This window comes from Garra rufa, chromosome 8 (assembly GCF_049309525.1).
Source record: "Garra rufa chromosome 8, GarRuf1.0, whole genome shotgun sequence".
NCBI classification, from domain to species: domain Eukaryota; kingdom Metazoa; phylum Chordata; class Actinopteri; order Cypriniformes; family Cyprinidae; genus Garra; species Garra rufa.
Window position 1 is genome coordinate 28,639,583 of NC_133368.1, and position 23,624 is coordinate 28,663,206.

A 23,624-nucleotide genomic window follows, 5' to 3' on the forward strand; every position below is an offset into this window, starting at 1 on the left:
ATAAAATGTTCATTTTATAATAAGATTTTGAATAAGAGCCACTACATCTCAGAGTATTGGATGAAAAGTGTTTTCCCACATTTTCCCTGGGCTAAAACACAATCATGACTTCAGTAATATAAAATTGTTCTCTCTTAGGAAGACAAGAAGAAACAAATCCATTCACTGTTCCAATTCCTTATCTTAAATGAATTCACTTTTCATTCCCACAACGCAAATGTAAAAAAAAAAAGAAGTGAAAATAACATTTAAACCAACTATATAAAAACAAAATAAGTGAATGGTTATGTATGTAGTAAGGAACAGAAAACGGGATGTGCAAAGCAGTAAAATTCCTGTCTAGCATGTCACATTTTTTAATATGACCTTTGATGTAATATTTCCGATATGACCGGAACCTTTCCACTAGAACACTTAATTAGTCTCTGTATGTGTAAACACCACTATTCTCCCTGACATTCACAGCAAATGTGTGTGTGCGTGCAAATAAGCAAGTTTGCAGATAACTGCTTCACATCCGCAATATGCTGACAATCTGGATGATATTCAGGATCCTTTAGAGCTTATAGTCAGTAATGTCACTTCCATTAACTGTGCAGTGCAAATGTAAATGCAAAAAAGGTACAAAGGGAGAATTGAAATTGTTAAAGATTAAATGAATCATGGTGTTACATGTGTGATTTCGCGTTGTAAGCATCTTGGTACCCTCTGACGACACGACCTAAACAACTTTGCACCCTAAGCGATTTCTAGCAGGCATAAGCTTTTATATTGCCCTGAATATGGATGAAAGGAAAAATAAATAATACAGTGGAAAACTGTTCCAGATTTGCCTTCCAATACAGGCAAAAGTGGCATGTCTGCTTGTGCAAAGTGAATTTTTAACCAGACTAGACTGCGCTTGCAGTAAAGGGGACAGGGCACAGTTCTGTGTTCTTTTGCATGTTTGCTACCTGAGGAGCTGAACCGGTAAACAGATATTAGAAAAGACAGCTTGGCATTCATTATAAATAGCAGGAAGGGAACAAATCACTATAACATTGTGGATTTTGTACATGTGTAGTACCCCAAAACTATTTGGACACTTCAGTCACACTTAAAAATGTGTGAATGTCATAGCATTGGAACACAAAAAAAGCAAGCCAAGTGGCATTATAAAAGCTCAAAACAAACTTTTCCCAGACATTTTTGCAATTACTTTTAGTGTGTAGGAGGATGCTGGGCCACACAGATCATGGCATCCATCTGTTCTGGCCGCTGTTACGTGGTAAACTCACAAACAAGTGTTTTCAAAACCACTCCACAATTTGTCACACCACTTACAGTATATGTACACAAATAATAGCAATTCAATGTGTAATTGTACCAAATATGACCTTATTAATGGCTTATTTAATTAGGTAGTTTGATTAAAAATTGATTTTTTTATCTATCTTTTAAAGCGTACATGTGATGCTGCCTTAGAATTTGCCCAAAGCATGATACCTTAGATGGCAGGATAATGTTGCTTTTTGTGTGTATGGTTGCAGAATAACACAATGCAGGCCTTCTAAAGTCAAGGTTATAATAAACTGTTACAATAAAACGCAGTAAAATACAGTAACTTCTAGCTCATATATTACAGAAAGTTGACGTTATGCTGATTATATGGAGAAAAAAATCCTGGAATGTCTTCCTCATAAACTTCAATTTCTTTGCAACTGAAGAAAAGAAACACATTAACATATTGGATGACATGGGGGTGAGTAAATTATCAGGAAATTTTTATTCTAGAAGTGAACTAATGCTTTAAGAATAGACTGAAATACTTTTGAAGATACTTTATGGATGCAGAAGACTCGAGATATACTGTAGCATACAAAATGGACCACTTTTAGGTCATTTTATAGTGCTTTCATTACATTTTTGTCCCTTTGGCAGCATGACAACCCCTGGTTACTATATTCTTTCACTGGATATAAATGATCAGCCTTAGAATCTGAACACAAAATGGACTGCAGACCCTGGGAACTCTGCAGTGGCCTTTGGGTCTATTGAATTAATGCTGCTCAAAAGCAACAGGAGACGTGAACTATTTCTAGTCCAGTTATAGTTTCAGAACTGTGCCCTTCTCCCTCCTCTGTGTCATCATATATGTTATTCTTAATTAAACATCAAATAACTCAGTCTCTCTGCATTCAGTTTTGTTTGTATAGCGGATACCCTATTAAGTATGTCTCATCTTCCAAACATTGACTCTCGAAAAGTGTGAATATGTTACTAGTAATTATGTAAAACAATGACTCACATTAAGACAACTCAAGAGGCTACAAAATGATTCTAACACCCTATACGAGTAAAATGTATCACTTATGTCTCTCAGACATAGGGAAAGTGCAGTACTGTAAATGTAACTTTTTTTATGGTAATCAACATCACACCACAAATGCTGTCAATAAAGTTGAACTTTTATTAAAGCCGTAAGACTATTTTAAACATATTGTTGTGTTAAACTGAACACAGCTTCAAGCACTTGAGACAGCAGTGGACAAATACAGCTGACAGATGCATTATACTGAAACTGCTCATTTCCTGAAATTCCTTCCTTCAGTGTGCTTTTTGTGTGACTGTCAAGCTGTCATGTTCTCTTAAGGTGCATCGGCCACATAATTGGTCAAATTAATGGCTGCCACAGCAAGTGTCTCATGTTAGTAAATGGATGCAGACAGACGCTGACAGATAATGCAGGGATTTACTGTAAGTCAAGAGCCAGACACGTATACAACTGTTGGACAGGTCTGAGAAAATACATTTGGAGGGATTATAAAAGTCAAATTATTGAGACTACAAAAATATTCCAGTAAAAATGACTAATTCTATACAAAAATTATATGTTTTTGTTTCCAAATAAGCACAAAATAAATGTGATTTGGCTCAGCTAAATGTCATCTGTGGATTTTGTTTTTCAGTAGCGGCATCACAGTGATTTAGGCTGGCAGCTGTATCAATGGTTTGGCCATTTCTGACTGAAGTCCAGAGCGCTGTTGTGAAAGAAGTGTCATCTGTAGACGTGACACAGTCTCTGGGACCACTGGAAGCCTCAAAGCTGCAGGTCACCTCAGACTGTTTACTAGCACAGGCCAGTCAGCCGTAAACTCAGAGCTACATTTCAGCCACAGTAAAAGCCACTACAAAAATAAATCCTGCTCTATTTTAAATAGAAATATAAAATAGCTAAATAATTTTACATGAGTTTGTAAGTACTTTGTATGTAATGTAAACATTTAGTATTAATAAATAACATTATTTGGTTTCAGACTAAATGGGAAAACAAAATGACTAGTATGGTGGTAACATTTTAGGTATAACTGATTGAACTTAAAGGGATCGTTCACCCAAAAATAAAAAGTCTGTACAGAGATGCTGCTATCCCGAATGGACAAAACAGCCTGCGGCTGCTTCAGAAAAAGCACGATAGCATTTGCATTAATGCCAGAAGAGAAGCATTAGCCTGCAATATGCTGCAGGGAAAACATGGTGACAGTCGTATAAAGCACTTCCAGTCAAGAAGCAACCCGTACAAAACATTCTGTAGTGTTGCGAGTGAACTAGACTGGCTGCCTGATCAAGTACTGTCTGCCATTTACGGAAGCAAGCAATGTGCCACTACAAATTGCCACTTGCTTTGCCTGTCCTCTCATTGTGTAACATGGTTTAACTATTGATAAAGCAAATGCCGCCATTTACTCTTCTTATCACACACATGCACAACATCCATCACGACATTCCAAAATAATCTACATGGCACAGACCCTTTGTGATGAAGCAATTACCGGGGCCATGAATGTCAGCGTATCTGGCTGTACAGGTGATGGATCACTCTTGGTCATTACATCCAACGGCTGGATCCCATTAAAGAGGGTCATTTGCTGCGGGTCACCATGACTCACGGCTGCAAGAGTTAATCGACACCTTGCACTGTAATCTGTTGTAGGCAGCAATTGAAATGCACTTTACATCAAGCGCCAGCATTCAGCTGTGCAAAAAATACGATGATTTGTGTTTTTGCATTAGAATCTATAAATAACTGTGTTAGAAGTAATAACAAAACTTAATTAGATTGAGCTTTTACACATGCATACATTGAATCAACTGATCTCATGACAAAAACATACCCGTGGGAACTTTTTCCCAAGATGCAAAATACGTAGCGCCATGGACATTTCGTAACACAATGGTTGTTAAATGTCCACTGAGTGGTGCTAAAAGAATGTTTTTTTTTTTGTTTTTTTTTGCAGAACAGATGAACATACAGTACATATGGTATGTTTTATGTGACGTTGGTTTTGTACGTCACTGCAATTCTGACTTGAAATGTCTCTTGATTGGCACTATAAATCTAATGCTGTGACGTTTTAATATAACGTACCATCTGCACTACACCTAAACCTACCCGATAGTATGAACAAAAGTGAATGTGATGTAAAAAAGCAATCGCAAGCATGCAGTTTTAGCTTGTTTTTTGATCTTTCATCTTTTTCATCGTGAGTCATGTTTTTGACGGGATTCGTACCCAAGGATTCCACATCCTAAGTTTAATTCCGTGCCGGCTGAGCTACTGAGGCAGCTTGTTAGGTCCGGAAAGTGAAACATATGGAGCTGTAATCATAACTGTATGAAAACGATTACAAGTGCTTGCTGTTTTACCACTTCTGGTGTTCATTTCAGTTGGACACTGCAGTGTACTTATTGGTATGTATTTCGTGTTGTGCGAAAAAGTTCCCACAGGTATGTTTTCGTCATGAGATCAGGTAGCATTTAGTCCATACATGTGTTTAAGTTGAGTAGCAAATATGGCAAAGTCAAAAGAACTGTCACAAAGCTATAGTGATTCAATTGTTTAAAGTCTTTGGCTCCAAGAAGAAGTTCCTAAACAGTTTCCAAAACACTAAAAGTACCTAGAGACACAGCTAGCAGCCTTAGGGGTTTTAAATGTGTTGTACCAGAAAACCTTGAAGAAAAAAAAAAAAACAATATCAAGGGGAAAAAATGTTTGATTAGAGCAGTGGTTCTCAACCTTTTTTTGGGCCACCGCCCCCCTACCCATTATTCAGGTCCCTCACCGCCCCCCATCAAATAAATCATAGTCTAATTGTCCTCACTAAATATTAAAGTTGATTATTATTAGTATTTTGTGTTTATAATAAGGACTGTTATTGTATTTATAGTAATTCAAATGTATGGGGTCATCACAATTTTTACTTAATTCAAGGATGCATTGAATTGATCAAAAAAAGACAGTGATGTACTTTTTTACAGTAAATTATATATATATATATATATATATATATATATATATATATATATATATATATATTAGGGGTGGGCATAGATTAATTTTTTTAATCTAGATTAATCTAGATTAAATCTTGGAATTAAACTAGATTAATCTAGATTAAAATGGCTAATTTGAATTCTGCTGGAGGCATTCAGATTATGTGTGCTACCCAAATAATGACTTAAAGTCTTTGAGAATGGATCATAAAGCTCATAAAGCTGTTCTATGATCATTTGTTGATGAAAATAAATTATGTTCAATTAGATGTACTTGTGTTTACTAACTAACTAACAATGAAATTATTTTTTCTACCTATTAGATTGTGTTTTTTAACGTCAACACCTACCCAGCCCATTACATGTTACACCATACTTTTATTTTGACAGGTTGCCGTGAAGTTTCTGTGTCATACAGTATGATATGATGCTAGTTTTCATAAAAATGAAACGGGAAAAGTGACACTCACAGCAGTTTGGGAGATTGAGTTTATCTGTTCATGTGAGATGAAAATGCCAAAAATTACCGGGAGCGTCACGTGTGTTTCAATATGCGTGTAGTAAAAGCTCGTCTCCGCAGTGCATACATACAGCTAGGCAAACGGAACATATCGGATTCATATTAAAACGGTCTTTTTGCATTTCAGTTTTCACATACACTAGTCCATATCGCGATTTGAATTAAGTGACTGACCAACATTTGATTTATGAATCCAAAAAACGACGAATTTACGTGGCATTTCGCTATAGTAGATTCGGTTTTTATGAATGGAGGACGACGCGACCCCGTCTGTGTTTTGGCGGAGGAGACTTAAACACGCGACCATATTCTATAGTCTTCGGTATACATCCGCGTTAAACTATCAAGGTGAAAGTCATCATAGCTTGCGTAGTTTAGACCCAGCTCCCAACCCAAATTTGAGAATAGATTAACGGCGATATTTTTTTTATCGCGCGATAAGAGTTTCACGTTAACGCAGCACGTTAACGCCGATAACGGCCCACCACTAATATATATATATATATATATATATATATATATATATATATATATATATATATATAAAACAGTAATAACATTCATTTACAGAGTTTTTAAGCAAATTGTTGATTTTCATTGCTACGGCTTCAGTGTTGGTGATGCTGATATACTTTATTGCCCCAAATTTAAAAAGACTAAATAAAAATTCCTGTTTAGAACATCCAAAAGGACATTTTTACATAAGTGATTTTAGTTTGTTCTTCCATTTCTGGAACTCTTGAACTCCCTTTTTACTGTTGTGATATGTTAGGATATTTTCAATTAGCTTTCAGTAAAAAAAAAAAAAATTATCCCTTGGAAAATACCCTCCTTTTTGAGAATTTATTGAATTATTGAAATGAGATAGTAGACATGGTTAATTTTGTGGGTAATACCACATTTACAAATGCAAATGGAAGAAATGTAAACTCTACTTTACTATATTTCACAATTTTTAGAATATTTCAAAGTTTGCTTACAAATACCTTAAAGAAAACTAAGTACAACACTGAAAGTTGGGATATTTTGTAAAATGATAAAATCTATGATTTGTTAATTCTATTTAACTTTTATTTAATTGACAACATTACAAAGAAAAGATTTCCAAAGTTTTCACTGACCAACTAACATGTATTTTATTAAATATAAACATTTTTTTTAAGAAACAAAAGTGCAACACACTCCAAAACAATTGGGACAGAAGAAAAATAAAAGTGAAAAGCTTATAGAATAAGCTAAACTGTTTTGAAACAGTTGACAGGAACCAGGTGAATTGGTAATAGGTGAGGGGATCATCTTTGGGTATAAAAGGAGGTTCTCAGTCTTTGCAAGCAAAGCTAGATCGTGGCTCAAAATGTGTTTATATTAACAAAAATATGTTGGCCAGTGTAAACATTGGAATTTGTTTCTTTGTACTTCAGTCAATTAAATAAATGTTAAAGAGAACAAATTACATATTCTTGATTTTATGGCATTCAGCATGATTTCTGAAAGATCATGTGACACTGAAAGCTAGAGTAATGAAGCTTAGCATAAGAGGAAAACACTTTTTAAAATATATTCAATTAAAAAGCCTTTTTTAATGGTATTTTTTAAACAAATAAATGCAACCTTTTTTATTCATCCATTAAAAAAATCGTATTTGCCTTTTTTAATAGTAGTGTATATTTTATTTATAATATATAGGCTTATTTTAAAAGCATGTAACCTATCTATAACCCATAACACAGCCCACATTAACCCATACATAATTTTATTTCAAATATGAGTCACACTGAGTCCGAATATTTCGTCCGAATTTTTCGCACGTTCAAAAATAAATACCTCACGTAATGTTAATCACACTTGCACACTGCCTCCTTAATTTTCGTCCATCATAAAAAAAAAAAAAATTCGGATCGGGTTTGATTTTTTGTTTTTTTTCGCATCTGTAGCAAGCATTTTGAGAGGTGTTTTGACAGTTCAGAGCCACCGTACAAGCGAACACCAAAGTCCAGAATTGCGTCTGTTAAATTCATTCCCCTTGTCCCGCAGCACAAAGCACTGTAAAGGTCATTGTACGCTGAGTTCCCAAATAAATTAGTGGTCTTCTTTAATATGTGGCTCCAGTAATGCTAGCAAAGCATTAAAGATTACTGACATCCTGAAATAAACTTTGAATCACCCGGGATAATCCCGCAGTTTATTAATAAGGAGGTGCGCCTTAAAAGTATTCCCTCATTCCTCTGTATCGGTTTCTCTTTTTAAGAAGAGAGCGGACAACAACATCGTTCTATTTCGTGTTGTTTTGCGTTTTTTCACAACGGATGAATTAATACCCATCGGACTTTCTGTGTGACGAATTTTTAGGATTATGAATACGAAAAAACGCACAATTTTCAGACTCAGTGTGCAATGCCTTTAACACTGCTACACTGGCCGCGAACGGCGCAACAAATTGCGTTAAAGCACATAGATCCCGTTATAATCTGTCATTCAGTAACTGAGCTCGTGCGCTACAGTAAACGCATTCCGCGCGCTTATGCTGCAGACAAGTTGACAAATAGATATAGAAAGTGCGCTTTGATGCATCCAGTGTAGAAATGGCATTAGGATGTGGCAGACCGTTTTCTTCTGCAAGTTTCAGCTCAAACATATTCGGTTTAAACTCTTTAACTCTTAACCAAACGCCCCCCAAAACCACCTCAGCGCCCCCCTTTCAAAATTATTGCCTTCAGCGCCCCCCGATGCTCTCCCAACGCCCCCTTGGGGGCGGTACCGCCCCCGTTGAGAAACACTGGATTAGAGCAACTGAGCAAAACCCCTCAATATACTATTTAAAGCAAAATGAAAATCAAAGATTAGCTGCAAGCCTTTCAAGGAAGGAATGGGACAAGATTTCAATTAAGAATAAAAAAATTGTCTACATAATGTAACCTTTAGGGGTTGAATTATTTTTATTTCAACTGTATATACACAGTGAAGCCATCCAATAACTGTCTAAAACTGCTTTATAGTTTTACAGAAGCAGGGAAAGGTGAAGGTCTGTTCTTCTGCAAATTACTAATGAGTTTCTTTAAAATGAGTACTTATGATAAAAAAAATCTATTTCCGTTTGTTAAACACAAAAAAAAGGGTCACCCATTGAGTAGTTGAGTTGTCCTTTGAGGTTTTCTGTATCATGAAAAATGTTTTCATTTAAAATAGTATGACTGGTTGAAAGGAAGAATTAATGTTACACGGATAGTTCACCCAAAAATGAAAATTCTGTCATTATTTACTTACCCTCATGTCGTTCCAAATCTTTAAGACCTTCGTTCATCTTCGGTTCACAAATTAAGACCCTGCATAGACAGCAACACAACTACCATGTTTAAGGTCTAGAAAGGTAGTAAGGACATCATTAATCAAAGACTAAAACAAAAGAGAAGAAATTGTTGAATAAAGTCGTTATTTTTGTTTTCTTTGTGCACAAAAAGTATTCTCGTAGCTGCATGAAATTAAGGTTGAACCACTGATGTCACTATTTTAACAACTTCCTTACTATTTCTTGGCCTTGAACGTGATAGTTATGTTGCAGTCTATGCAGGGTCAGAAAGCTCTTACATTTCATCAAACATATCTTAATTTGTGTTCTGAAGATGAACAAAGGTTTTCCAGGTTTGGAAAGACATGAGGGTGAGTAATAAATTACAGAATTTTCATTTTTGAGTCTCTTTAAGGAATGTTTAAAGCAGCTAAAATCCTTAACCACAGTAACACTCTGTGACTCTAAAGGGAAATAAAAATGAATGCTTTTGTTGACTCGCTCAAGTGTTGGTTTGCAACTCGACGGTTTGTGGTCAAGATGCCAGTGCCACTCGGGGGCCGGGAAAGATCTTGTTTCCTGAGCTCCTGCTGTTAGAGAGGTCTTAAAAACACTGCATGCGGTCCGCCGCTGCTTCAACCGTCTCGTTAGACAATCACACCAAGGACCCCAGAATGATACTTCACAGGATATAATGTCACATTCAGTGCCATGTTGTCTATCCTCTGCATGATAAGAGGGCCCTGCTGAGCTTAAGGCTCAAGCCTGCAAGTGAGCAGATGAATCAATCCACCTCTTATTTTCCTTTAAATCTAATTTATACCACAGCAATGCAACGCAGTATATAGGGTGACTCGATCTGCATAATGAATAATCAGCTAATGCAGGGAGGAGTTGCAACCGATCCAGCAGCGTTGCAGAGTGCTGCACATTCCAGCACATGGATTCCCTGCTGACATCACACGACAGGTTAGACATCAAATATTAACTGTATTTTTTAGTGCTACACCTGTTTCGTAAAGCATTAAACAGAGCGGCACTTTTATTTTGGAGCAACACAAATGCTAAGTGCGTCTCAAGGGCCAGGGCTGGTGCACAAATTGCCTGTTTTTATTTATATGATCAGCGGCCAAGAGCTAAGACTCAATGCCCATGCCACCCAGTTTAAAAGAAAAATCTCTGCTGCTTCTCCAAGCCAGAGATTAAAATGAGATTTTTATGGAAGCCTCTTGCTTTTCAGTTTTTTTTTTTCCAAACAAACGACTCCAGTAAACTCAACTGTGTGACCTACAGAGTTTCTTTGTCAAGATACCAAAAGCTGCAATCAAAAGTTAGATAACGTCTTATCAAATTCTAAAACCAGCTATGTGGCTATCCAAATAAATTACAGCTCTGTACTCCTGCTGTATATCATCGTTTTAATTATATTTTTATCCATCTTTCATTTGGTATTTTATAAAAGTGTATTAAAAATAACAATTAAGATACCCTATTAAATTGTTTAACTGTGCTTTTGTATTCAAACCTCCGATACTGTATTCTAAATGCCAGACAAGCTTTCCAGAAATTATGATTGTTGGTGGAGGTGAAGCAGTCATGCATCAAACATGATGCAAAAGGGTCATCTGAGTATATGAACAGGATAAAAACCTGTATTTTTTAAGATTTTAAGACAATGACAACACAGGAAATCAAAATAACACAGTCACGTCATGCTAAAGTTATTGAGATGTGCTACATGTCTAGACTGTCAGCTCTAATCAGAAAAATTTATAAATGTGTTGTGTTCTGCACGATCAAGCATGCTTAGTTTGGTCCAGCAGCCCTCTGGATGTAATTCCAAACGCTCCGTTGGTAAAGCGAATTCCATAATCGTTTACCATTCAATTCCTTGCACACAACGCTCACTAATATACTTGGATTCGAGACCTAGTAAACTGAACGATTTCAAGGGTAGAATTGCTTAAGGCAGTACATTGAGAATGAAATACAAAGCGGTCCTGACAAGCGCAAAGAAATAGAGCAGCTATATATTCATCTTCACTTGTTACGGCTGTCCAGAACTCCCCGCCCACTGCCATCAGGTTATTCACCTCAATCAGAGAAATGCACCATGTTAATCTGTATTTAGAGAACACACATCCTTGTCCTCCCCTTCATCCTGCTAAAGTGTTCTTTACTGTATTTATCTGTGGTAGACTTTCAATTGTCAGATTGTCAGAGCAATGAATCTTGGCTGGGATGGAGCACAATTCTGGTCTGGAACACAATGAAAGCTTTGTTCGGTTTTGGAAAGTGTGCTTGACATTTATCTCTCGGCTCGCAACAACAACATGAAGCCACCGTTTTCTCTGTGCCAGCAGTTAATAGTCAAGATGCCATCAATATCCTGGGACTTGTCAGACTCCCCTGGTGTATCTGCAGGAAAAGATGGACATCTATAAAGTAAGTAGGGTGGGAGGCATCTAAATGGGAAAGGAAAGGAAAGGAAAGGAAAGGAAAGGAAAGGAAAGGAAAGGAAAGGAAAGGAAAGGAAAAACTACTAAAAAGGTTAGGAAAATGTGTGAGAGAATAAAAGGGGAAAAAAGAAGGAAAGAAAAAGGAAAAGACATGGGGAAAGGGAAATGAAAAAGAAGGGGAAAAGAGAATTAGAAGGAAAGGAAAGGAAAATGTGCAGGGGAATAAAAGGGAAAAGAAGAAGGAAAGCAAAGCAAAAGGACAGGGGAAAGGAAGTGAAAAAGAAGGAGAAAAGATAATTAGAAGGAAAATGAAAAGGAAAAGAAAGGAAATGAAAAACGATAAAAAATATCAGGAAAATTTTTGGAGAATAATAGGGGAAAGGAAAGAATGGGGAAAAGGAAGTGAAAAAGAAGGGGAAAAGATCATTGAAAGGAAAGGAAAGGAAAGGAAAGGAAAGGAAAGGAAAGGAAAGGAAAGGGGAACTAAAAATGAAAGGAAAAAAGGGAAAGGAAAGGAAAATAAAGGACAGGACAGGGGAAAGGGGAACTAGAAAGGAAAGGAAAGGAAAGGAAAGGAAAGGAAAGGAAAGGAAAGGAAAGGAAAGGAAAATGTACTGGAGAATAAAAGGGAAAAGAAGAAGGAAAGCAAAGAAAAAGGACAGGGGAAAGGAAGTGAAAAAGAAGGAGAAAAGATAATTAGAAGGAAAATGAAAAGGAAAAGAAAGGAAATGAAAAACGATAAAAAAATATCAGGAAAATTTTTTGGAGAATAATAGGGGAAAGGAAAGAATGGGGAAAAGGAAGTGAAAAAGAAGGGGAAAAGATCATTAAAAGGAAAGGAAAGGAAAGGAAAGGAAAGGGGAACTAAAAATGAAAGGAAAAAAGGGAAAGGAAAGGAAAAGAAAGGACAGGACAGGACAGGGGTAAGGGGAACTAGAAAGGAAAGGAAAATGTACTGGAGAATAAAAGGAAAAAAGGAAAGGAAAGATCAGGAAAATGTGCCAGAGAATAAAATAGAAAATAAGCAGGAAAGCAAAGGAAAATTAAATGAAAAAGAAGGGGAAAAGAAAATTAAAAGGAAAGGAAAATTTAAATTAAAGGAAAAACAATAAAAAAAAGAGAATAATTGGGAAAAGAAAAGGAAAGGACAGGGGGAAAAGGAAGTGGAAAAGAGGGGGAAAAGAAAATTAGAAGGAAAGGAAAGGAAAGGATAAACAAAAAAGGTCAGGAAAATGTGTTGGAGAATAATAGGAAAAAATAAAAAGGAAAGGAACGAGGGAAAAGGAAGTGAAAAAGAAGGGAAAAAGATAATTAGAAGCAAAGGAAAGGAGAGGAAATGAAAGGAAAGGAATGGATAAACAAAAAAGGTCAGGAAAATGTGTTGGAGAATAATAGAGGAAAGGAAAGGAAAGGAAAGGAAAGGAAAGGAAAGGAAAGGAAAGGAAAAATGATTAAAAGGTCAGGAAAATGTGCTGGAGAATGAAAGGAAAGGAAAGGAAAGGAAAGGAAAGGAAAGGAAAGGAAAGGAAAGGAAAGGAAAGGAAAGGAAAGGAAAGGAAAGGAAAGGAAAAACAATAAAAAAAAGTAAGGAAAATGTGCCGGAGACTAAAAAGGGAAAGAAAGCAAAAGAAAAGAAAAGGACAGGGGAAAGGAAATGGAAAGGTACAAACTACAAACAGGTAAGAAATGGGAAAATATGGGAAAGGAAAGGAAAGGAAAGGAAAGGAAAGACAATAAAAAAGGACAGGAAAATGTGCCAAGGAAAGGACAGGACATTGCTGTTGCTTTGACTATAGTAATATATAATATAATATATTACTATCAAAGGTTTGTGTCACTAAACTAGATGCGTTATTAGTTATGAAAGTAGTATTATGCTGTAGCATCCATTACAGAGCCCTTTGCAGCAATGGTGAAAATGCAACACATACTTGCATTGTTGGAATACATACTGCATTATGACCTCTTCTAAAATGCAACCCATCCAATCAAGCTTGCATATCTAATTTTTACTCACATACTTTCGTAGAGTAGGTAGCAGGCTTTATTTCAGAGATCAGTTAACGTACACTCCTCCTGAGTTCACGTTAACGCTTTCTGACGCCGTTTTAAAACCAGAAGATTCTCCGGCTAAATCTACATATTTTATAGAACACACAGTATAGCAGGCTTAACTGGAGCAGAAGTGTTCATTCAAGAGTTACATATTTCTACAGACTGTTTAAATGTTTCTCTGCAGTTACATGAGCTCCCTTCTCTTGTGTAAATCCATCAGCATCCTCACTTTCCCACTGCCGTCAGAGGCAGATACACGTTTGTCACTGTCACAAAGAAAGAGTCATCTGTGTGCGTTATTCGACTGAGAGTCAGGTCAGCTCACAACAATGAATCGCTCATATTTGCATTGAAGACATTCTTCCGAAGAAAGTATGCCATGAATCTTGGTAGAGTAAATATAGCAATCCCAATTGAACGGTGACAGGAAATCAAGGCAAGCCGAGTGCAGCTTGTTAGTCATGCTCAGCACAGCTCAGCGAGCTTGTTAAGGTAAGTGTGAAATGAATTCTTTCCAACAGAAGGAGGTTGCCATGCATTATTAATTAGAAAATTAGATAATTGACCCATACGTGGGTGGACTTGTCATTTATGGATTTTTCACTTTCAGCATAATTTCCAACTTCTGTGCATAGTAAAAAAAAAGTTTGTATTCTATGTACAAATGTTACATGTTTTTTTTCTCAAAATTACACTCTTACAGACAGATCAAATTTACACAACATTACAGATCACATTATTTCACAAGCTAGCTATATTTGCATTGTGGTCACACCATACAGGGTAAGTTGTCACATCACATAAAATAATGAAAAATGAAACAACAAAAATGTAATGGGTATTAATTTAAAATAACTGGGCCATTTTTTCCCGATCATCTTACTGGCTTAATTTACACTACCAGTTAAAAAAGTTTTTGAACAGTATGATTTTTAAGGCGAGACACCCCAGGTGAATAAAGTTAAAAAAATAACTAATAGATATCACCAGACTTACATAGTTGATTGATCTTAATTACATTAAGAATTACAAACATACACAAATGTTTTCTGAAATGTTATATTTGAATATGCAAAGGAGGCATTATCTAATTAAATATGCACTAATTTGCACACATTTCTAGAACAACAATCTCAGCATTGGATAAACGCAGGTTCAAAATTCTTGTTTCATTTTGTTGACATATTAAGACTTTAATGTTTTTGATATCTCGTTGTAAATCGCTTCATAAATCAAAAAAATACTGACAGCAGCTAGAACAAAAATAATGTAAATGTTGTATAAAACCAGGCAAATTACATATGAACAAAGCCCTCTGTAAAAACCTTCAGAATATAGATAGTAATAAAACTGTAAAGTCTGGTGGTTGTAAGTGTTACTGAACTGGAGATTTTTGGCTCAGTGAAGAAAAAAATCTCATTTTGAGAAAACAGCCTTCAAAGATATGTATTGTAATTGAAGTCTACAGACACAAATAGATAAAGTGCTATAAAAGGAACACTTAAAAATGTATTTTGGATGTTCACTGATCTGAAAAATAAAAATAAAAAAAACCAAAAAGCCCAAAATCTCAAAATTGACAGGTACATAAAAAACTTTTTTTTGCCTGCAGTGTCTTGCCTTGTTTTTATAAATAAGTTTCTTCTGCTCAAGAACCTGAATTTATTTGATCCAAAAAAAAATTACAATATTTTTACTATTTAAAAATAGGGTTTCTATTTGAATATATTTTAACATGTAATTTATTCCTTTGATTTCAAAGCTGAATTTTTAGCACCATTACTCCCCAGTCTTCAGTGTCACATGATCCTTCAGAAATCATACTAATATTCTGATTTGCTGAAAATATTTATTATTATTATTAAGTTGAAAACAGTATAATTTTTTAAGTTTCTTTGATGAATGGAAAATTCAGAAGAATTTATTTTCAGCATTTATCTGAAATATAAATCTTTTGTAACATTATAAATATCTTTATTATCACTTTTGATCAATTTGATCAATTTAACCCCCCCCCCCCCAAGAAAAAATATATACTAACTCTAAGCTTTTGAATGGTATAGTGTATAATGTTACAAAAGCTTATTTCAGGTAAATCTATGTACTGTTTTAACTATTTATAATAAAAAATGTTTCTTGAGGAGCAAATCAGCATATTAAAATGATTTCTGATTCTGAAGGATCATGCGACACTGAAGACTGGAATAATGTAGCTTTGATCACAGGAATAAATTACATTTTAAAATATATTCACATATAAAGCAGATATTTTAAATAGTAAACATATTCCACAATATTACTGTTTTTGCCATATTTTGGATCAATTAAATGCAGACTTGGTGAGCAGAAGAGACATCTTAAAAAAAACATTAAAAATCATACTGTTCAAAAACTTTTGACTGGTAGTACATGAATACACCTTAACATACCAACATACCTGTTTTGGCTAGCAAATATTATAATCAACTGTATAGCTAACTTAATGGCTATTTATTTTAAAAATGACTTTTGTCCCAAAAAAAAAAAAAAAAAAACATACTTAATTAGACTTACTAACAGACTAAAACAGACTTAATTATAGTTGACTCTTGCCTGAATACATGCTAGTGTGTGTTCACTTCTTAATCTGAGAGCTACAGCACAAATATTATATTTCTGGTTGGACGATAAAATGCGCAACCATTATTGACAGGTTTGTATTTGTATGAAATCAACCTACAAAAACACTGCTAAAAAAACACAGGAGTTCTCTGACTCACCGTACAGTTACTGAGATATTGTAACAACTAGTCCAGTCTCCCATAAACCACTATCAAACCAAACAAGCAAACTACTGTATACTTCTGTTCTGATGTTTTAACTTTCTTGGGTGGTTTACAGTCAGCATGAACTTTCAGAAACAGCTTGAAATGCAGACATAAACGGGACAAACCAGTTCAACTTACCAACTACCAAGAAGAAAAGCGTGTGTCTCCACGACACTGATGCCATGACTTGTCAATCTCAGTCAAAGCAACAGAAGTTTGTTTGTTGATAGTCGATTAAACTGCACTACTCTTTCGATACTCGACACATCTGCGCGTTTGTCAGGTAATTTTGCAGTTTCATTCAACGCTGAATCTCCACTGAAGACGCCGAAGAGAAAATTCCTCCGTTCCTTTCAGTCACCATGCCCAGTGTTTTATAAAGTACAGGTTTAGTGGCGAATAAAGCTCAAATGAACAACTGAAATGGGTCTCGGCTCAGTTGAAGCGTGTGAGCGCTCAGTAGTTCTCTCTGGAGTCGCTCGTGGACAGTCTGGCTGTGCGCTCGAGCGCGCGTCAGGCGCACAACTAAACGATGAGAGCTGTGCTTGTGGCAACAGTAAACGGGAAGCCACCTCCCTCACGGCTCATCAACTTATGCTGGCTAATAATAAACATTAACATAATTAATTAGAGAAGTGAGGGAACCACTGGAACTTAGGCTACTGTGCTGTTCACACTAAGTAAAGGGAAGGGGAAAAATTACGAAAATCTGCCTAAGGGTTTTATGGTCAATTCCAAATTTACTATACACACTGTTTATATGTAACGTTAATATATAATACATACACAGACTGCTATTATCGAATGCCGAAAATTGAAGAAGCTTAGCCTCATAACTTCCGATAGATTGACGCCAATTTTAATGAACAAATGTCATAATTTAAGAGCTGATCAAAAGTGAGATTTTGCGCCTTCTGTGGTCACAATCTGAATTACAGGGGGAACTGCCAAAACAATGATTAATTGGACTGAGAAATAAAGCATTCGCAGCAGTTCTGCTAATAAGAATAACTAATAGGTTGTGCTTATCGGGGCTTCGAGTAGTATTGTGCAATCAATTATTCAAGCAATCAATACCAGCATTAATAAATTCAGGTAATTAAACTTGATTTCATGTGAACGAGTTTATGTAAGTATCAATGTTTCAATTCCCTATTAATGTATTAAGATTGTTCTATTTGTTTTTTGAGTAACTAAGCAACTTTGTAGTGTCAAATTATGACCGGGAATGGCACTTTCATCTTTTATGATGTTATTATGATGGTATGAGTAAAATAATATTACTAAAAGAAGTATAAATATTTGGTAAATAAACTGTTTGGTTAGAATTCGTGAGAACGAGTTTGAAGCAGCGATCTGCATTTGTTTCTGATGCTGTTTTTTTTCCAATAAATTAAGTCCAACGAATTTCCGATTTTCTTAAATATGAGGCGAACAACAACAGAAACTGAAAAGTATCTTGAATGATCATCACTATCACTAATTCGTAAAGTTGTGAATTTACAATGGATCTCAAGTTTGACTCATCTAGATCATGAAGAGCTCTGGCTCCACCTGCTGCTGTTTAGCCACACTGTAGGAAAAACCTCGGGAAAACAGACATGACAAACTTGAAAACACAATAACCTTATAGCAACATGTTTCTAATCTAGATGCACAGATGCAAACTTGAATAGATTCTACTGTTTTAGTTGTTGAGTCCATGGTTCTAGGTTCAATCAATAATTCTTTTCAGTTTTTTTTTCTTTTGCCACAATTAATTGTTACTTCTTCCTTTGGGGATATTTTTGTATACTTAACCTGAATGAAATTCTTTCCTTTTGCACAACTTGTTGTAAGGTTTCTTCTGCCTGACCAGGTCCATTACAGTTCAGTCTTAAACCTAAGGTACAGTCTTTGTCGAGTAGATTAGGTTAATTTAATTTTCTAACACATCCTAAAGTTAACTGAATTTCCCTTTTATGCAGTAAACAAGCCATATAGGTTTAACAACAAATACTGGATTAATATAAGCAACATGTATGAGATTAAATTATAAAAAGACTTTGAACAATTTAAAAATTATAATCAAGCAAACTGTAACATCTAAAAAAAAAAAATTTACAATCCTCACTTTTACAGTCACATTAAGATAAAATTCAATTGTCCATATACAGTTGAGGTCAAAAGTTCACATACACCTTGCAGAATCTGCAAAATGGTAATTATTTTACCAAAATAAGAGGGACCTACAAAAATGCATGCTATTTTTTATTTAGTACTGACCTGAATAAGATATTTCACATAAAAGACGTTTACATATAGTCCACAGAAGAAAATAATGAGCTTAAAACAAATGACCCTTGTTTGTCCTGAACAGTTAAGCTGCCTGCTGTTCTTCAGTAAAGTCCTTCAAGGTAACAGATTCTTTGGTTTTTTAGCATTTTTGTGTATTTGAACTCTTTCCAAAAATGACTATTTTGAGATCCATCTTTTCACACTGAGGACAACTGAAGGACTCATATGCAACTATTACAGAAGCTGAAAACTTCATTAATGAGCATTTGAACCTTCTGTAATAGTTGCGTACAAGTCCCTCAGTTGTCCTCAGTGTGAAAAGATGGATCTCAAAGTCATACAGTAATTGTTGGAAAGGGTTCAAAAATGCTGAAAAACCAAAGTATTTGTGGGACCTGAATGATTTTTTTTTTTTTTGAAGAATAGTGGGCAGCCTAACCGTTTAGAAGAAACAAGTGACTCATGAACAACTATCACTAAACAAACAAACAAAAAAAACAGATCATTAAGGTAACTACACAGGATTAATAATCAAGCGTATGTAAACTTTTGAACGGGGAAATAAAAAAAATTCAACTTATTTTCTCTTGTGGACTATATGTAAACGTCTTTTATGTGAAATATCCTATTCAGGTCAGTACTAAAAAAATAACATGCATTTTGTATTAACCCTCTTATTTTTATAAAATGATTAACATTTTACAGATTCTGCAAGGTGTATGTAAACTTTTGACCCCAACTGTACATACACACACACACACACACACTGCATGTACACAAAGCACTGGTCCAATTACATTGTTAAAATATCTTTTACTTGTGGAATGTCACATTATACAAAATGACAAGGCTTACAGTCAGTGTACTGATATAAACAGATCATTGCAGTGACATCTACAGATCATTAATATATGTAAAAACGCCTACAGTGTGAGACTTGGAGAACAAAACGATTAGCATATGAACGGATTTCAGCTACAACTGCCTTCTGTGACTGAGCACTTCCACTAAAGACAGAGCAAATCAGAACAGACAGACCATATAAACAACTTTAAGAAATCCGACTTATAATTATTTACAAGAATTGACTGTATAAAAAGTTAAAATTTGACCTCTAAACATTTCGTCCCAGTGATTTCAGATCCAGTGATTACACCAATGACGTACTTTTCAGTGTTCTGAAAAACAGCAGCCAATGCTTGTGAAACTTGCCGTGGAGGAGGAAGGGTCCATGAAAGGCCACTCATTTGCGGCAACCACTGGCAGATTGCAAGTCGTGAATTTTTTTTCCCTTCATTGTATCACAGTGTATAACATTTTAGTTTGTCTACATGGTCCAAGTCTTTCGCAGTTTTGATACTGTATGAGCCAGTGGGTGACAGAGGTCTCAGCTGCTCCCGTGTCTCAAAAATAACATCTAATACAGCATTTTTAAACACAGCGAAGCACACTTAAGAACTGCATTTACAGACTACACAGAACAACCAGTGAAATATTTCAGTTAAACACAGTAGATGACAAATTACACTGTAATGTTATGTTGTAATATGTCCATGTACATTTAAAATCTTGTATGAGCTATTAAAATAATGCAGTTCATAACTACTATGTATGGATAAAAACAGTCTTGATAAAAGGTTCAACAACCAGCATATCTTGGCTCAATGACTTCATGAGTTGCCCAATGCTACACAATAGTGCTCTAACAACTGTGCAGTTTAGAGTACAGTACTTAAAAGTGTAATAATGAATGCAGCTACTTCATAAGAACATAGAAAGCAGAGCAAAAGAAAGGCAAAAAGATTAAAAAATAGAATTTCTGTAGGAAAAACTACTCCAGTTTCTAAAAATAGTCAATGCGATGCATTGTGATCCAAGGGGGTTCACAAGCTCTTTCACAGTCATCTGAACAGGAAGTGGACAGTAGGTGGATCAAACATTCTAGATGATCAAACATCCCGTCACAACAGGACTGGGTCATTTATGTGCTTCTGCTACACCAAAGGGCTGTATAGAGTCACTCAAAAGAGGTATAAAAAGTTATAAAAGGATTGGTGGTCCCCAAACACTGGACCCTGCTGTTAGTCCTTTGTGCACTTAAAATTGAGTTCAGATCTTTTATTCTTGGTCAACAGCGTTGAGATTTAGGCTTGCGGATGCCATCTGTCAAAAGCCAGCATTCTTCAAGACGAAATTGCAACCCCAAGCATGCCCAGAGTCCAGTTGTCTGTGCCTGCATTATGAGGGCACTGGAATGTAGGAAAACTTTTGATAGTCCAGTGACAGGTGCTGGGCATGTGCTCATGTTGCTCTCAGAGTTCAGTGGTCAGCAGACCTTTGGGCTTGTGGTTGTCGTCCTTGATTGGGTGAGCCACAATGCTGTCAAAGATCAATTCAACAATTGGCAGTTACAATCAGAAGCAGAGTTAAAAACAAACTTAACATAATTAAATAATAAAAAAAAAATAATAATAATAATAATATTTGCTGCACTGCTTGTTTTTTTTTGTTTTGTTTTGTTTGCAATTTATATGTTACATGCAAAAACACACTACTGTTCAAATGTTTGGGGTCAGTTTGAATTTAAGACAGTACTTTTATTTAGCAAGAATGCATTAAATTGATCAAAAATAACAGCAAATACATTAATAATGTTACAAAAGTGTCTGTTTCTGCCACTGAACAAATAATAAAAAGCTTATTGCGACTTTTTATGTCACAATTCTGAATTTTGCATGCTATAAACTCACAATTGCGAGAAAAAATGTGGAATTGTGATAAAAATTCGGACTTTCTTGCAATTCTGAAATTCTCGCAAATGTTAGTTTGTATCTCGCAATTCAGACATTTCCTGCAACTGCGAATTTATATCTTGTATATTTCATAATTCAGATTTTTTTTTCTCAAATGCGAGTTTGTATCTCGTAATTTAGATTCTTTTCTTGCAACTGTGAGTTTGTCTCACAATTCTGACACAAATGCGAGCTTGTACACCACAATTCTGACTTTTCGCAACTTATATTTCGCAATTCCGATTTTTTTCCTCGCAATTCTGACTTTTTTCTCGCAAATGCAAGTTTGGATCTAGGAATTCTGACTTTTTCTCGAGCTTGTTTCTCGCAATTCTGACTTTTTCTGGCAATTGTGAGTTTATATCTTGCAATTCATTCTTTTCTCGCAAATGCAAGTTTATATCTCGCAATTCCAACTTTTTCTTGCAAATGTGAGTTCATATCTCGCAATTGCGAGTTCATATCTCGCAGTTCTGACTCACAAATGCGAGTTTCTGACACAATTCTGACTTTAATAACTCAATCGTGATTCTGAGAAAAAAAAAGGCAAATTGTGAGTTTATAACTTGCAATTCTGACTTTGTAACTCGCAATTATGAGTTTACATCATAATCATTATGTTACTTGGGCACCAAATAAGACAATTCAGAAGGATCATGTGACAACGAAGACTGGCGTAATTTAAAAAAAATTTAATATTTCACTGTATTCCTATTTTTGATCAAATAAATCATTGGTGAGCATAAGAATCTTTTCAAAAACTTTAAACTGTTCTTACTGTCCCCAAACGTTTGAATGCTTGTGAATTCAAATGAATACACTACTACTTTGGAGTGGCTGTCAGTGTAGAAACACATAATGGTGAAATTACAGCTCCTCTTGGTTTTATGATCTACAAAGTTGAAAATAGTGAATCTGATTGCTAAGGAAAGTAACAGAACAACTGTCATTCTCAACAGAGCAGAGAAAGCTAATAAGGCAAGGATGAAACACACCTGGTGGCAATCACATTGTGAGTGTGAGAGAGATGGGGGAGTGAGGAAATAGCAGCTCCTTCAGGATGGTGAGATGACATCTTTGCTGTACAGTCAAGGAGGCCGTTAGTAAAGGTGCCAGACTGCTAGAGGTGAGAGAGGAAGTAGGGGGACAGTTAGTCCCTAAATCAACTACTAGAAATGGGAGAAGTGAGGGTAATGAAAATGTAGACTCCATCAAACATGTGGCTTGAAAGGGAGTCATCTGGGTCAATATCATCAGCAGCAATAGGAAAGCTTCTTATCTATAAATCTACATAAGTGCATCTACAGAGCTGCGGAGAAATATGCAGAAGCATCCATGTGCAAATGCTTCGGTGATGTTGCTGTTCTTCTACAGTGAGGCATGGATCTGCATCTCTGGAGTCCTCATGAGGAAAAAAAGCTAAAACTCTGTAATTGCTACAGTCAGTTGGAGGTACTGTTAAACCATACCTAATGTATCATATTCAGAGTATTTAATCAATCCATTATCAGATTTTGGTGTAATTTCATCAAAATGCTTTTAAATGACATTAAAGAGGTCAACTCACTATAGGTGCTGAAGCTGGAATGATCCATCGAGGAGTGATTGTGGGTTTGGGAACTGGCACCTGTGTCAAATCAAACATTTTAATAAAATATTGCTACTTCAACAATGTGGAAACACCTAAAGAAAACACACATTATTGTACCATATGACATAGTCAAACAGTAAACTTTTGCTGACTACAAGCATTACAAGCATATTTAGAGCTGCAGTGCTGAACTTACTACAGGGATGGGGTCTGTGAAGTCTATCAGGTTATCAGTCAGAGGGGCTGTCAGCGGCTCAGGATCCTGAACTTTGACCTGCATTGTAAAAAGCCATGAGCTCTAAAGCGAATGCCAACCAAAAAGCACATTCAATAACCAGAGCTGCATGATTAATCTTTAAAAGATCCCGATCTTGATTGAAACACCCATGCAATCTTATTTCTAAATGACAACGATTTGTCTGTGTCTTAAACCTCTGACAAAGTCATATCAGAACATTTACAATGCCGCTGAAAAAGAGAGAGCAGTTCTCATGTTTGAGTATGAAACGGCTTCTCAAACACAA

The 23,624-nt window shown here is 35.6% G+C and overlaps 2 protein-coding genes across 7 annotated transcripts in view; both read right to left on the reverse strand.

Moving 5' to 3' along the window:
• The window catches only part of ramp1 (receptor activity modifying protein 1), a 47,659-nt gene extending 30,710 nt beyond the window's left edge, over positions 1-16,949 (reverse strand). Inside the window, exon 1 of the mRNA XM_073846262.1 lies at positions 16,579-16,949. Coding sequence (XP_073702363.1) covers positions 16,579-16,624 — 46 coding nt within the window. The 5' untranslated portion in view covers positions 16,625-16,949. The remainder of the gene's footprint in view (positions 1-16,578) is intronic.
• A 2,561-nt stretch (positions 16,950-19,510) lies between these two features.
• Positions 19,511-23,624, reverse strand: part of epb41l5 (erythrocyte membrane protein band 4.1 like 5) — a 48,507-nt gene continuing 44,393 nt past the window's right edge. For 2 of the 6 annotated variants that reach the window (XM_073845419.1, XM_073845417.1), the window contains exons 23-26: positions 23,297-23,374; positions 23,077-23,136; positions 22,505-22,629; positions 19,511-21,096 (exon numbers count right to left, since the gene is read on the reverse strand). In XM_073845419.1, the coding sequence (XP_073701520.1) occupies positions 21,030-21,096; positions 22,505-22,629; positions 23,077-23,136; positions 23,297-23,374 (330 nt within the window). In that variant the 3' untranslated portion in view covers positions 19,511-21,029. The remainder of the gene's footprint in view (positions 21,097-22,504; positions 22,630-23,076; positions 23,137-23,296; positions 23,375-23,624) is intronic. The other 4 variants (XM_073845418.1, XM_073845421.1, XM_073845420.1 and 1 more) reach the window with 4 other exon arrangements.